General features: G+C 45.5%; 1 protein-coding gene across 18 annotated transcripts in view; it reads left to right on the top strand.

Moving 5' to 3' along the window:
* The window catches only part of apold1b (apolipoprotein L domain containing 1b), a 103,309-nt gene that overhangs the window by 70,864 nt on the left and 16,297 nt on the right, over nt 1-16,148 (top strand). For 16 of the 18 annotated variants that reach the window (XM_060916940.1, XM_060916943.1, XM_060916947.1 and 13 more), the window contains 11 exons: nt 6,161-6,220; nt 6,327-6,407; nt 6,547-6,627; nt 6,766-6,846; nt 7,809-7,868; nt 7,980-8,060; nt 8,189-8,269; nt 8,405-8,485; nt 9,329-9,388; nt 9,496-9,576; nt 9,717-9,797. In XM_060916940.1, coding sequence (XP_060772923.1) covers nt 6,161-6,220; nt 6,327-6,407; nt 6,547-6,627; nt 6,766-6,846; nt 7,809-7,868; nt 7,980-8,060; nt 8,189-8,269; nt 8,405-8,485; nt 9,329-9,388; nt 9,496-9,576; nt 9,717-9,797 — 828 coding nt within the window. The remainder of the gene's footprint in view (nt 1-6,160; nt 6,221-6,326; nt 6,408-6,546; nt 6,628-6,765; nt 6,847-7,808; nt 7,869-7,979; nt 8,061-8,188; nt 8,270-8,404; nt 8,486-9,328; nt 9,389-9,495; nt 9,577-9,716; nt 9,798-16,148) is intronic. The other 2 variants (XM_060916953.1, XM_060916957.1) reach the window with 2 other exon arrangements.

Below are 16,148 nucleotides of genomic sequence, written 5' to 3' on the forward strand. Positions count from 1 at the left end.
ACTGGGGAAGACACACAAACACAGGTTAATCCCCATCAGGTGCAATGATTCCACCACTTACCTTCCCTGACTCTGCCCTCCATTCATAGACTGACGCTTGGCCATGCCACCGCTGCCACATACCCCCACTCCCCAACTCAGGCTGGGGAGCCGTCCAACCTGTAGCCGACCCCCCCCCCCCCGACGGGAGAGGAAATCCGCCACGACCATCTATGCCCCCGGCCTGTTGACCACCTTGAACTTTAACAGCTGGAGTGCCAGATACCAACGGGTGATCCGTGCGTTGGCATCCTTCATGCGGTGGAGCCACTGCAGGGGCGTGTGGTCTGAACAGAGGGTGAAAGGGCGCCCCAGCAGGTAGTAGCGGAGGATGAGGACCGCCTGTTTGATGGTGAGGCACTCCTTTTTGATCGTGCTGTCCCTGCCCTCGTGGACTGACAGCTTCCGGCTGATGTACAGCACTGGGTAGTCCCGTCCCCCCCCACCTCCTGGGACAGAACAGCCCCCAGCCCTCTGTCCGACGTGTCTGTCTGCAAAATAAAGGGGAGAGAAAAGTCACGGGACTGTAACAGTGGCCCCCCACACAGTGCAGTCTTTACCTCCAAGAAAGCCCACTGGCATTGCTCCGTCCACTGGACCCGATCTGGTGCTGCCTTTTTAGTGAGATCAGTCAGCGGGCTGGTGACATCCGAAAAATTAGGTACCGTATAAACCTACGATAGTAGCCAGCCAGCCCCAGGAACTGTCTCACCCCCTTTTTGGTCTTGGGCTTCGGGCAGGCCACAATTGCTGCTGTCTTATTAATTTGGGGACTCACCTGCCCATTGCCCAAGTGGAAACCCAGATACCGTACTTCCACCCACCCAATCGAACACTTCTTCGGGTTGGCTGTGAGACCCGCTCGCCTCAGCAACCTAAGGATGGCCCTAAGGTGTTCCACGTGCCGCGGCCAATCATTACTATAAATAATAATGTCGTCCAAATAAGCGGCTGCGTAGGTGCCATGGGGGTGGAGGACCCTATCCATAAGCCGCTGGAACGTAGCGGGTGCCCCAAATGGCCCAAAAGGAAGTGTGATGAACTGGTGTAAGCCAAACGATGTGGAAAAGGCTGTTTTCTCTTGGGATAGCAGTGTCAAGGGGATCTGCCAATATCCCTTTGTCAAATCCAGTGTCGAATAAAAACGAGCCGTGCCTAGTCGATCGAGCAACTTGTCAATACGAGGCATTGGGTACGCATCAAACTTAGACATTGCATTGACTTTCCTATAGTCCACGCAGAACCGGACTGACCCATCGGCCTTGGGAACCAAGACCACTGGGCTGCTCCAGTCGCTGTGGGACTCCTCGACGATGCCCATTTTGAGCATGGCCTCGAGCTCTTCCCAAACCACCTTTTTTTTGTGTGTTTGGGCAGTCTGTAAGGGTGACTGCACACTACTACCCCCGGGGGCATCTCAATGTGGTGTTTTATGAGGTGGGTGCGGCCGGGCAGCGGTGAGAACGTGTCAGAAAATTCTGTTTGCAACTGGGTGACCTCCGTGAGCTGGGTCGGGGAGAGGTGGTCTCCACAGGGGACCGGAGCGGTGGGCGATGTCAATTTCCCTTTTTGAACCTCCGGCCCCAGCTCCGCCTCCTCCGGAACCACCGACACCAATGCCACGGGGACCTCCTTGTTCCAAAGTTTTAGTAGGTTGAATTGGTATATCTGTAACGCCTCACCCCTGTCCATTCGCCTCACCTCATAGTCGACGTCCCCGACTCGCCGTGTGACCTCAAAGGGTCCTTGCCACCTAGCGATCAATTTAGAGCTCGACGTGGGCAACAACATGAGTACTTTTGTCTCCCAGTGTGAATTCCCCAAGGTGCGTGCCCCTGTTGTACAGATGGAGTTGACGTTCTTGGACCTGCCGCAAATTCTCCAGGGTTAGGTGTGTGAGTGTGTGGAGTTTGGCGCTCAGGTCAAGACCATATTGAATTTCGTTTTTACTGGTTGAAGGTCCCTCCTCCCAATTTTCCTGTAGCACATCCAGAATGCCATGCGGCTTATGCCTGTATAGTAATTCGAACGGGGAGAATCCCGTGGAGACTCGTGGGACCTCTCGCACTGCGAATAACAGGGGCTTGAGCCAATTATCCCAGTTGCGTGCATCCTCACTTACGAATTTTCTAATTATGTTTTTGAAGGTGCAATTAAACTGTTCAACTAAGCCATCCATTTGTGGGTGATTAAACGCTGGTGCGGATAGGTTTAATTCCCAGTAACCCATACAGTTCGCGCAGTGTACGTGACATAAACATAGTGCCTTGATCAGTCAGAATCTCTTTGGGGATTCCGACCCAGGAGATGATGCAGAAGAGTGCTTCAGCAATACTACGTGCTGAGAGATTGCAAAGAGGCACTGCTTCCGGATATCACATTGCATAGTCTACCAGAACTGAAATAAAGCGATATCCTCATGTTGACCGATCTAATGGCCCGACGAGATCTATCCCAATTCTTTCGAACGGGGTCTTGATTAATGGCAGAGGATGCAAAGGCGCTTTTGGGATGGCCGCGGGATTTACTAACTGGCATTCGCGGCATGCCGTACACCACTTACGGACATCGCCGCGAATCCGTGGCCAATAGAACCGGGCCATTATTCGGGCTAGTGTCTTGTCTTGCCCTAAGTGTCCAACGATGGGATTAAAGTCAGCCGCCTGGAATATAAATTCCCGGCGGCTCTTTGGAATTAAAAGTTGGGTTATTTGTTCCTTGGTCTGAGTTTCCTGTGTCACTCAGTATAATCTATCCTTAATAATGGAAAAATAGGGGAAGGACAGGGTGGCATTTGGCTGGAGCGTTTGACCATCGATTACTCTCACTTGGTCAAACGCATGCCGCAGAGTCTCGTCTCGCAACTGCTCTAACGGGAAATCCACGAGGGAATCCCCGAGAGAGGGAGGAGGAGCCTGCTGCTTCTCACTCTGACGCAGTGATGACGTAGACGGCTCTGTGACAGCTGCTCCCGCCAATGCCACTCCGGGACCTCCCCTCGCTGAACTATGGCAGGACCCCCTCATCACTATGTGCGTCATTAATTCCCAAAATCCCGTTCAATCAGTCCCCAAAATTATCGAGTGGGTAAGGCGAGGATTAACCACTGCCTTTACTCTAAATTTCTCCCCTCAAAACAGAATGTGGACCAACACTAAAGGGTAGTTGTGAACATCCCTGTGCACACACAACACCTTCACCAACTGTGCTCTTCCCAATGCCTCGTCTTGCACCAGGTTTTGGTGGATTGAGGTCTGATTACAGCCGGAGTTCGAGCACTGGTGCTGGAGGTGCCACGGTTCCCCGCAGTGCCAGCATACCTGCCCAGGCTCTCTCTCTGCACCGGTATTCCAGAGATCACTCACCTGAGGGGGGGAAGACACAGACATGGAAGTAGGAAACGGTAGGACACTGTGGGTGCAGTGGGCCGGCTGGGGTGGAGCTGGCCCCCGCCTCCGTGGTGGGGGAATGGGGCGAGGGCAAGGAACAGAAGGGGGGAGAGAGAGAGGGGAGAAGGGGAGACACGCTGTCCTGCCGTCGGAACGGCCGCCATATGGTCCTCCGCCAGCTCGATGACCTGATCCAGCGACACCGTGCGATGGCACTGGACCTGCTCCGCGGTTCTTTCCGGAAGTTGGGCGACGAATTGCTCCAGCGCCACCAGATTGATGATTCTCTCGGTGTCGCGGTTGTCGGCCCTCAGCCACCACCGGCAGGCGTCCTGGAGTTGCTAGCCAAACGCGAATGGCCGGCCGAGCTCCTCCAGGTGCAGTGCATGGAAGCACTGCCGCTGCTGCTCCGAGGTGCGACCCATGTGCTGGAGGTCGGCCATGCGGAGGTCGGTCGGCTGTCAGTGGGGAGCTGTAGCGCGGCCAGCTGCGCCTCGCCCGTTAGCAGGGGGAGGAGGCGCGCCACGCGCTGTTCCACCGGCCAACCCCACGCCTCAGCTGCCTGCTCAAAAAGACTGAGGAAGGCTTCGGGGTCGTCCTGCGGACCCATCTTCGTTAGGGTGAGGTGGGGAGGAGCCAGGGTGGTGGTGATTGGGGCCCCCGCTGCCGGAACGCCCGCTGCCACCGCTGCCGGAACGCCCGCTGCCCCGCTGCCGGAACGCCCGCTGCCAGAACACCCGGCGATCTTCCTGTTGCGCCAGCACCAGGACTTCGAAGCATTGTTCTTGCTCCTTCCGGAGGGTGATCAGCGCCTGGTGCTGGCTCTGTTGGGTCGTGGCAAGGGCATGGACCAGGTTCTGGAAGGGGGAGGACTCCATGTGGCCGTTCCCTTCTGCACTTTCCTGGGTTTCGGCACCACTGTGGTATTGGACCAGGTGGGTGGAGCACAGAAGCACGGCAGGCCAGAACTGAGTTCTCAATGAACTATTTATTTTTAAAAATATGTGTGGCTTTTCAGCTCATTCACTCATTTCCCAGCCACACACACAAGTGTTCTGGTTGGGGAGAGCTCCCTTTCTCTGCTCTCCTCTCCTTTTAAAGGGCATGGTCACTGGGGAAGACAAACAAACACAGGTTAATCCCCATCAGGTGCAATGTTTCCACCACTTACCTTACCTGACTCCACCATCCATTCATGGACCAACGCTTGGCCACGCCCCCACTGCCACACCTACATTAGACAAGAATGGGTTAACATTCCTATCCCTAAACTTGAGCAACTTGTCTCCTCAGTCCCCAGACATTTACAGACTGTTGTAAAGAGAAAAGGGGATGTCTCTCAGTGGTAAACATGGCCTTGTCCCAACTTTTTTGAGATGTGTTGTTGTCATGAAATTTAAAATCACCTAATTTTTCTCTTTAAATGATACATTTTCTCAGTTTAAACATTTGCTATGTCATCTGTGTTCTATTCTGAATAAAATATGGAATTTTGAAACTTCCACATCATTGCATTCCGATTTTATTTACAATTTGTACTTTGTCCCAACTTTTTTGGAATCGGGGTTGTACAATAGGAAATCAATAAGCTACTTAAGGGATCTTATTTTGAAGGCCCCCCCCCCCCCCCCCACACACACACATTACGAAAAACTCTATGTATTCCTATCATCATGGGGACATTTTATTCCCACCAAGAGATCAATTTCTGTCGTCTCAAATCGAATAGTTCTTTACATCAGGCTTGAAACTCACCTCTTTGTGTTGTGTGGGTTTATCATTGCCTGATGTAAAGAACTATTGGGTTTGAGACTCCAGAAATTGATCTCTTTGTGGGAACAAAATGTCCCCATGATGATAGGAATACATCAGGGTTCTCATAATGTGGTGTGGGGGAACCCTTCAAAATAAGATCCCTAAAGTAGCATATTGATTTTCTTTTATGCATAGAGGTTCACTACTTTAATTTCTCAGGATCCATTGGCAGATCCAGACTCTCATTCCTCACTCTTGCACAAAAGAAAATGCATTCTAAGTAATGAAAACTGTAACCCATTGTTAAGGTGAAGCTTTCTGTAAGGAAGTGTGTGGAGATTCCTAACAAATATTAAAAACAGTTTCAATGTTTACTGCCAAGGTAAAGTCTTCAGAACACTGGAGGTTTTGCTTTACAAACAAATTTTAAGGAAGAGGAAAAAGAGAGGCTTGAGAAGGAATGACTGTTTATAGTTTCTGTAAGAACTACCTTGACTCACCGATATAACTATAAATGGTTAAAAGCACATCACTCATTAATTAATAATTGCAATGGTTGGCAAATTGCTAAGGTTTAAGGGTAACAAAACACTGCAGGATGTGCTGTTACTGGAAAATAATAAAGTAAACATAACTTTTCTTCACATGGATATCACACAATCTCAGGAGGGTTTTTTTATTATTATTAAATAAATCCTTTAACAACATGACCCCAAGTGGTTTATTTACACAATATTAACACACATCTGCTGCTGAAATACATATGGATCTGGACTCAGTGTTTTAGTGCATATAACTATGCAAGATAGATATAACAAAAAAAAGAAGCAAAAAAGCAGTAGGTTCATTTTGCTAATTTATTTGTGATTGCAGAACCCTGCTATTATGTTTTAGTGTATAGAACTGTGCAAGACAGATATAACAAAAAATGCAGTTGCTTCATTTTGCTAATTTATTTGTAAATCATGTGATTGCAGAACCCTGCTATCATGAGTGGATTTATTCAGAAGGTCAATCCATTTAAATCATCCTCAAAGGTAACACACTCTCAGATGTTCATTTCTATTTGAGTGAGATTAAACAGTTGTGAAATGGCAGATTTGTGTTAACATCTATCTTGAATGTACATGTATGATATTGCAGTGTTCCAGTACACCTGAATCAAACACTAAGTCTTCGCACACTGGCAACAATGAAGATGATAAACCCACAAAACATGAACAGGTGAGTTTCAGACTTGATGAAGACAACTGTTATGTGTGAGACAGCATAAATTGATCTCTTTGTGGGAAACAAATGTCCCCATGATTATGGGAATATATGGGAATTTGTTGAACAAATGTATATGTATGGCATTGTACAGGGTTCTACTTCTTCTAAATCAAGCAGCAAGTCTTCCCTGATTGACACCAGTGGAGATGATAAACCCACACAACACCAAGAGGTGAGTTTCAGACTTGATGAAGACAACTGTTGTGTGTGAGACAACATTAATTGATCTCTTTGAGGAAATAAATGTCCTCATGATGACAGGAATATATGGGAATTTAGTGAACAGATGTATATGTATGGCATTGTGCAGGGTTCCAGTTCTTCTGTATCAGGCAGTATGTCTTCCCTGATTGACACCAGTGAAGATGATAAACCCACAAAGCACAAACAGGTGAGTTTCAGGCTTGATGTAAAGAACTATTGGGTTTGAGACTCCAGAAATTGACCTGTTTGTGGGAACAAAATGTCCCCATGAGGATAGGAATACATCAGGGTTCTCATAATGTAGTGTGGGGGGAACCCTTCAAAATAAGATCTCTAAAGTAGCATATTGATTTTCTTTTATGCACAGAGGTTCAGTAGTTTAATTTCTCAGGATCCATTGGCAGGTCCAGACTCTCATTCCTCACTCTTGCACAAAAGGAAATGCATTCTAAGTAATGAAAACTGTAACACATTGTTATGGTGAAGCTTTCTGTAAGGAAGTGTGTGGAGACTCCTAACAAATATTAAAAACAGTTTCAATGTTTACTGCCAAGGTAAAGTCTTCAGAACACTGGAGGTTTTGCTTTACAAACAAATTTTAAGGAAGAGGAAAAAGAGAGGCTTGAGAAGGAATGACTGTTTATAGTTTCTGTAAGAACTACCTTGACTCACCGATATAACTATAAATGGTTCAAAGCACATCACTCATTAATCAATAATTGCAATGGTTGGCAAATTGCTAAGGTTTAAGGGTAACAAAACACTGCAGGATGTGCTGTTATTGGAAAATAATAAAGTAAACATAACTTTTCTTCACATGGACATCACACAACCTCAGGAGTTTTTTTTTTTTTTATTAAATAAATCCTTTAACAACATGACCCCGAGTAGTTTATTTACACAATATTAACACACATCTGCTGCTGAAATACATATGGATCTGGACTCAGTGTTTTAGTGCATATAACTATGCAAGATAGATATAACAAAAAAAAAGAAGCAAAAAAGCAGTAGGTTCATTTTGCTAATTTATTTGTGATTGCAGAACCCTGCTATTATGTTTTAGTGTATAGAACTGTGCAAGACAGATATAACAAAAAATGCAGTTGCTTCATTTTGCTAATTTATTTGTAAATCATGTGATTGCAGAACCCTGCTATCATGAGTGGATTTATTCAGAAGGTCAATCCATTTAAATCATCCTCAAAGGTAACACACTCTCAGATGTTCATTTCTATTTGTGTGAGATTAAACAGTTGTGAAGTGGCAGATTTGTGTTAACATCTATCTTAAATGGACATGTACTGTATGATATTGCAGTGTTCCAGTACACCTGACTCAAGCACCAAGTCTTCGCACACTGGCAACAATGAAGATGATAAACCCACAAAACATGAACAGGTGAGTTTCAGACTTGATGAAGACAACTGTTATGGGTGAGACAGCACAAATTGATCTCTTTGTGAAAACAAATGTCCCAATGATTATGGGAATTTGTTGAACAAATGTATATGTATGGCATTGTACAGGGTTCTACTTCTTCTAAATCAGGCAGTATGTCTTCCCTGATTGACACCAGTGGAGATGATAAACCCATACAACACGAAGAGGTGAGTTTCAGACTTGAAGACAACTGTTGTGTGTGAGACAACATTAATTGATCTCTTTGTGGAAACAAATGTCCCCATGATGATAGGAATATATGGGAATTTATTGAACAGATGTATACGTATGGCATTGTGCAGGGTTCCAGTTCTTCTGTATCAGGCAGTATGTCTTCCCTGATTGACACCAGTGGAGATGATAAACCCACAAAGCACAAACAGGTGAGTTTCAGGCCTGATGTAAAGAACTATTGGGTTTGAGACTCCAGAAATTGATCTGTTTGTGGGAACAAAATGTCCCCTTGATGATAGAAATACATCAGGGTTTTCATAATGTGGTGTGGGGGGGAACCCTTCAAAATAAGATCCCTAAAGTAGCATATTGATTTTCTTTTATGCCCAGAGGTTCACTAGTTTAATTTCTCAGGATCCATTGGCAGGTCCAGACTCTCATTCCTCACTCTTGCACAAAAGAAAATACATTCTAAGTAATGAAAACTGTAACACATTATGGTGAAGCTTTCTGTAAGGAAATGTGTGGAGACTCCTAACAAATATTAAAAACAGGTTCAATGTTTACTGCCAAGGTAAAGTCTTCAGAACACTGGAGGTTTTGCTTTACAAACAAATTGTAAGGAAGAGGAAAAAGAGAGGCTTGAGAAGGAACGACTGTTTATAGTTTCTGTAAGAACTACCTTGACTCACAAATGGTTAAAAGCACATCACTCATTAATCAATAATTGCAATGGTTGGCAAATTGCTAAGGTTTAAGGGTAACAAAACACTGCAGGATGTGCTGTTATTGGAAAATAATAAACATAACTTTTCTTCACATGGACATCACACAATCTCAGGAGTTTTTTTTTTTTTTAATTAAATAAATCCTTTAACAACATGACCCCAAGTGGTTTATTTACACAATATTAACACACATCTGCTGCTGAAATACATATGGATCTGGACTCAGTGTTTTAGTGCATATAACTATGCAAGTTAGATATAACCAAAAAAAAAAAGAAGCAAAAAAGCAGTAGGTTCATTTTGCTAATTTATTTGTGATTGCAGAACCCTTCTATAATAAGTGAATTTATTCAGAAGGTCAACCCATTTAAATCATCCTCAAAGGTAACACACTCACAGATGTTCATTTCTATTTTGAGTGAGATTAAACAGTTGTGAAGTGGCAGATTTGTGTTAACATCTATCTTAAATGGACATGTATGATATTGCAGTGTTCCAGTACACCTGAATCAAACACTAAGTCTTCGCACACTGGCAACAATGAAGATGATAAACCCACAAAACATGAACAGGTGAGTTTCAGACTTGATGAAGACAACTGTTGTGTGTGCGACAGCATAAATTGATCTCTTTGTGGGAAACAAATGTCCCCATGATTATGGGAATATACGGTTTTGGAATTTATTGAATGTATATGTATGGCATTGTACAGGGTTCCAGTTCTTCTAAATCAGGCAGTATGTCTTCCCTGATTGACACCAGTGGAGATGATAAACCCACACAACACGAAGAGGTGAGTTTCAAGCCTGATGTAAAGAACTATTCGGTTTGAGACAACAGAAATTGATCTCTTTGTGGGAACAAAATATCCCCATGATAGGAATACATAGAGTTTTCATAACATGGGGGGGACCCTTCAAAATAAGATCCCTAAAGTAGCTTATTGATTTCCTTTTATGCACTGAGGTTCACTACTTTAATTTCTCAGGATCCATTGGCAAGTTCAGACTGTCTTTCTTCACTGTTGTACAACCCGATTCCAAAAAAGTTGGGACAAAGTACAAATTGTAAATAAAATCGGAATGCAATGATGTGGAAGTTTCAAAATTCCATATTTTATTCAGAATAGAACATAGATGACATATCAAATGTTTAAACGGAGAAAATGTATCATTTAAAGAGAAAAATTAGGTGATTTTAAATTTCATAACACATCTCAAAAAAGTTGGGGCAAGGCCATGTTTACCACTGTGAGACATCCCCTTTTCTCTTTACAACAGTCTGTAAATGTCTGGGGACTGAGGAGACAAGTTGCTCAAGTTTAGGGATAGGAATGTTAACCCATTCTTGTCTAATGTAGGATTCTAGTTGCTCCACCCACCTAGTCCAATACCACAGTAGGATTCTAGTTGCTCAACTATCTTAGGTCTTTTTTGTCGTATCTTTCGTTTTATGATGCGCCAAATGTTTTCTATGGGTGAGAGATCTGGACTGCAGGCTGCCCAGTTCAGTACCCGGACCCCCCTTCTACGCAGCCATGATGCTGTAATTGATGCAGTATGTGGTTTGGCATTGTCATGTTGGAAAATGCAAGGTCTTCCCTGAAAGAGACGTCGTCTGGATGGGAGCATATGTTGCTCTAGAACCTAGATGTACCTTTCAGCATTGATGGTGTCTTTCCAGATGTGTAAGCTGCCCATGCCACATGCACTAATGCAACCCCATACCATCAGAGATGCAGGCTTCTGAACTGAGCGCTGATACTGTAACTTGGGTCATCCTTCTCTTTAGTCCGAATGACACGGCGTCCCTGATTTCCATAAAGAACTTCAAATTTTGATTCGTCTGACCACAGAACAGTTTTCTACTTTGCCACAGTCCATTTTAAATGAGCCTTGGCCCAGAGAAGACGTCTGCGATTTTTTTTTTCTTTGCTTTGTAGCATACCAAAGTCTCTATGGATTACAATGAGCAAAAGTAGACAAAAATTATGCTAATACTCATCAGAATCAAGCTTACTGCCAAGTACATTCTCACATATATGAGAACAAGGAATTTGATTTGGTCGTTGGTGCATTAACATTTAAGATAAAAGAATTTAGTAAGAAACAAAAGTAGTAATATCCATCCATCCATCCATCCATTATTCGTAACCGCTTATCCTATACAGGGTTGCAGGCAAGCTGGAGCCTATCCCAGCTGACTATGGGTGAGAGGTGGGGTACACCCTGGACAAGTTGCCAGATCATTGCAGGGCTGACACATAGAGACAAACAACATTCACACTCACATTCATGCCTACGGTCAATTTAGAGCCACCAATTAATCTAACCTGCATGTCTTTGAACTGTGGGGAACACCGGAGCACCCAGAGGAAACCCATGCAGACACAGGGAGAACATGCAAACTCCACACAGAAAGGCCCCTGTCGGTCGCTGGGCTCGAACCCAGAGCCTTCTTGCTGTGAGGTGACAGTGCTAACCACTACGCCACCATACTGCCCTATTATTATTATTATTATTATTATTATTCACAAGCAGGTGTTGTGCCCTTTTTTTCTTGAAAGAAATCGAATCATAACAAATAGCCAAAGGTTCCGCTCAAATCTTCTACCTTCACATTTCCAACACCTTTCTCAAAATTCTAGCTTTCCCTAAGAATGCTGTCTTCTGCAGCACAAACACTGATTCAGGTTCTTTGTCACTGTGTCTAAGGCGCCAGCAACAATTGGAACTATTTCCACCTTCATACCCCAAAGCTGTGCTACCTCTCTTCTTTTCAGGCATGCAATGTCAATCATTATGCAGATTTTATCTTTTTTTTGTAAATAATGATCAGATCAGCCCTCCTTGCCTCTATTACATTTTCACATTGTGCACTGAAATCCCACAACACCTTTACTGCCTGATTTTCTGTCACTCCTTCTGGTTCATACCATTTCTCACACCTTACTAATCCATATTTTCCACACAGCTTCCAGTGGACAATACGCGCTATGTTGTGTCTTCTCTTGTATTCTTTGGGCCAATTTGCTGCATTCACTAACTATATAGCTTACGCTTTCACCTTTCTGCTCGCACAACCTGCACAGTGGAGAATTAGCAGTTTTGTCAATATGGTACTTCACATAATTGGTGCTGATAGATTGTTCTTGCGCTGCACAAATCAACGCTTCTGTTCCAATTTTCAAATCTGTTTTCCTCATCCATTGCCATGTTTCAGTTTCATCAATAGTGTCATCCATGTCCCGCAGAAATTGACAATGCATCACCTTTTCTTTCTACAGTCCCTCTTTTTAGTCCACTACTTCCTTCTTGTACTCCATCCATCCATCCATCCATCCATCCATCCATCCATCCATCCATCCATCATCTACCGCTCATCCGGATCTGGGTCGCAGGGATAGAAGGCTAAGCAGAGCAGCCCAGACTTCCCTCTCCCCGACCACCTCCACCAGCTCTTCTGGGGGAATACCGAGGCATTCCCAGACCAGCCGAGAGATGTAATCTCTCTAGTGTGTCCTGGGTCTGCCCCGGGGTCTCCTCCTGGTGGGGCATGCCCAGAAAACCTCCCTTGGGAGGCTTCCAGGGGGCATCCTAACAAGGTGCCTGAACCACCTCAACTGACTCCTTTTGATGTGGAGAAGCAGCAATTCTACTCCGAGTCTCTCCCGAATGACCCAGCTTCTCACCCTGTCTCTAAGGGAGAGCCCAGCCACCCTGCGGAGAAAACTCATTTCTACCGCTTGTATCTGCGATCTCATTCTTTTGGTCATTACCCATAGCTCATGACCATAGGTGAAAGTGGGAACGTAGATGGCCCAGTAAATTGAGAGCTTTGCCTTTTGGCTCAGCTCTCTCTTTACCACAACAGACCAGTTTAGCATCCGCATCACTGCTGATGCTGCCCCGATCCTTCTGTCCAACTCTTGCTCCCCCTAACCCTCACTCATGAGCAAAACCCTGAGATACTTAAACTCCTCCACTTTAGGTAGCAATTCCCCCCTGACCTGGAGTAGGCACTCCACCTGTTTCCGGCTGAACGCTATGGCCACGGACTTGGAGGTGCTGATCCTCATCCCAGCTACTTCGCACTCGGCTGCAAACCGTCCCAGCGCATGCTGTAAGTCACAGATTGATGAAGCCAACAGGACCACATCATCCGCAAAAAGCAGAGACGTGATCCTGATGCCACCAAACCAGACACCCTCCACCCCTTGGCTGTACCAAGAAATTCTACCCATAAAAGTTATGAATAGAACCGGTGACAAAGGACAGCCCTGGCGGAGTCCAACATGCACCGGGAACAAGTCCGACTTACTGCCGGCAATGCGAAACAAACTCCTGCTCCGGTCATACAGGGACCGAATGGCCTGCAGTAGTGGGCCCTGAACCCCATACTCCCAAAGCACCCCCCACAGGGCACCACAAGGGACACAGTCGTAAGCCTTCTCCAGGTCCACAAAACACATGTAGACCGATTGGGCAAACTCCCATGCACCCTCCATTACCCTTGCAAGGGTAAAGAGCTGGTCCAGTGTTCCACAACAAGGACAAAAACCGCATTGTTCCTCCTGAATCTGAGGTTCAACTATTGACCAGACTCTACTCTCCAGCACCCCAGCATGGGCTTTCCCAGGGAGGCTGAGAAGTGTGATTCCCCCTATAGTTGGAACATGCTCTCTGGTCCCCCTTTTTAAAAAGGGGGACCACCACCCCAGTCTGCCAATCCAGAGGCACTGTCCCTGACCTCCACACAATGTTGAAGAGGCATGTCAGCCAAGACAGCCCAACAACATCCAGTGCCTTCAGGAACTCAGGACGAATCTCTGGAGCCCAGCCACCGAGGAGCTTTTTAACCACCTTGACAACCTCCGCCCCTGTGATGGGCAAGTCCTCCCAAGCACCCTCAGACTCTGCGTCCTCCTCGGACAACATGAAGGTGGGATTGAGGAGATCCTCAAAATATTCCTTCCACCGTTGGATGCACTGCAAAAAAATATTTCTTGTTGAGAGAAAATATCTTTAATATGGGTGAATTTACCTATTATTTCTTATTAGAAGTTTACTAGAATTCACATATAAGATTATTTAGCTTACTTTGAGATGCTTTTACTAATTTCAAGCCTTAAATTTTCTTATTCTATTGGCAGATAATTTTGCTTCTTTCTAGAATTGAATGCTTAAAATGAGCAAAATTATCTGCCAATAGAATAAGAAAATTTAAGGCTTGAAATTAGTAAAAGTGTCTCAAAGTAAGCTAAATAATCTTATATTTGAGTTCTAGTAAACTTCTAATAAGAAATAATAAATAAATTCACCCATATTAAAGATATTTTCTCTCAACAAGAAATCATTTTTTGCAGTGTGATGTCCCCAGTTGAGGTCAACAGCACTCCATTCTCACTGTAAACAGTAGGGACAGAGCACTGTTTTCCTTTCCTGAGCCGCTGGATGATTTGACAGAATCTCTTCAAGGCTGACCGAAAGTCACTTTCCATGGCCTCACCGAACTCCTCCCATACCCTAATTTTTGCTTCAGTGACTGCCAGAGCCACATTTTGCTTTGCCCGTCAGTATCGGTCAGCTGCCCCTGGAGACCCACAGGCTAACCAAGCCTGATAGGACTCCTTCAACTTGATGGCTCCCTTCACCACAGGTGTCCACCAGCGGGTTCGGGGATTACCGCCACGACAGGCACCAACAGCCTTGCAGCCATAGCTCTGCATGGCCACCTCAGCAATGGAGGTGCGGAACATGTTCCACTCAGACTCAATGTCCCCATCCTCTCCTGGTATGCAAATGAAGCTCTGCCAGATGTGACAGTTGAAGATCCAATGGACGGGAGCCTCTGCCAGATGTTCCCAGCATACCTTCACTACTCGTTTGGGCCTGCCTGGTCTGTCCGGCCTCCTCCCCCACCATCTGATCCAGCTCACCACCAGGTAATGATCAGTTGACAGCTCTGCTCCTCTCTTCACCCGAGTGTCCAAGACATACGGTCATAGATCAGATGAAACAACTACAAAGTCAGTCATCGATCTGCAGTCTAGGGTGTTCTTGTGCCATGTGCACTTATAGACACCCTTATGCTTGAACATGGTGTTCGTTATGGCCAAACCGTGCATGGCACAAAAGTACAACAACTGAAATCCACTCGGATTCAGATCAGGCAGGCTGTTCCTCCCAATCACACCCCTCCAGGTCTCACTGTCATTGCCCACATGAGTGTTGAAGTCCCCCAGTAAAACAATGGTGTTCCCTTGTGGTGCACTGTCTAGCACCCCACTCAAGGACTCCAAGAAGCCTGAGTACTCCGAACTACCATTTGGCGCATAAGCGCAAATGATAGTCAGAGACCATTACCCAACCTGAAGGCACAGGGAAATGACCCTCTCATTCACTGGGGAGAACTCCAATGTTAGCGTGCCAAACTGGGGGGCTACCAATAGCCCCACCCCTGCCCGGTGCCGCTCACCCTTGGCAACTCCAGCATAGAAGAGAGTCCAACCCCTCTCCAGGGAATTGGTTCCAGAGCCCAAGCTATGTGTTGAGGTAAGCCCAACTATATCTAGTTAGTACCGCTCAACCTCACGCACAAGCTCAGGCTCCTTTCCCACCAGAGAGGTGACATTCCATGTCCCAAAAGCCAGTTTTGTCACCTGGGGATCAGTATGCCAGGGCCTCCGCCTTTGGCTGCCACCCGATCCACAGTGCACCGGACCCTTATGGCACCTCCTGCAGGTGGTGAGTCTACAGGAGACCTTCTTGTACTCCTCCTTACTAATACAACTTTCTGTGTCTATTATTTCAGCTAATTTCACCCCCACAAGAAATGGTTCAATGTTATTTTTGACATACCACCCTAAACTATTCTCTTCATCTCTGATAGTCCTCACATCCAATCAACCCACATCCTCCCTTATTTTCCTTGGTATATAAATTCTTTGAACGTTGCTATGCATTTCTTCCTGACACCATTTCCTTATCCATGCTCCATACCTTAACACTGATGCAGCCCATGCATAGATTGCCAAAATCATATTCCTTCCATTCAATCTCGAACCTAGTATCAACTTTAACCTCCTGAAGTATTCCTTTTCAACAAATTCCTTCATTTCTTGTTCCTTCACTTTGTCAAACTC

This window comes from Neoarius graeffei, chromosome 3, assembly GCF_027579695.1.
Source record: "Neoarius graeffei isolate fNeoGra1 chromosome 3, fNeoGra1.pri, whole genome shotgun sequence".
NCBI lineage: Eukaryota > Metazoa > Chordata > Actinopteri > Siluriformes > Ariidae > Neoarius > Neoarius graeffei.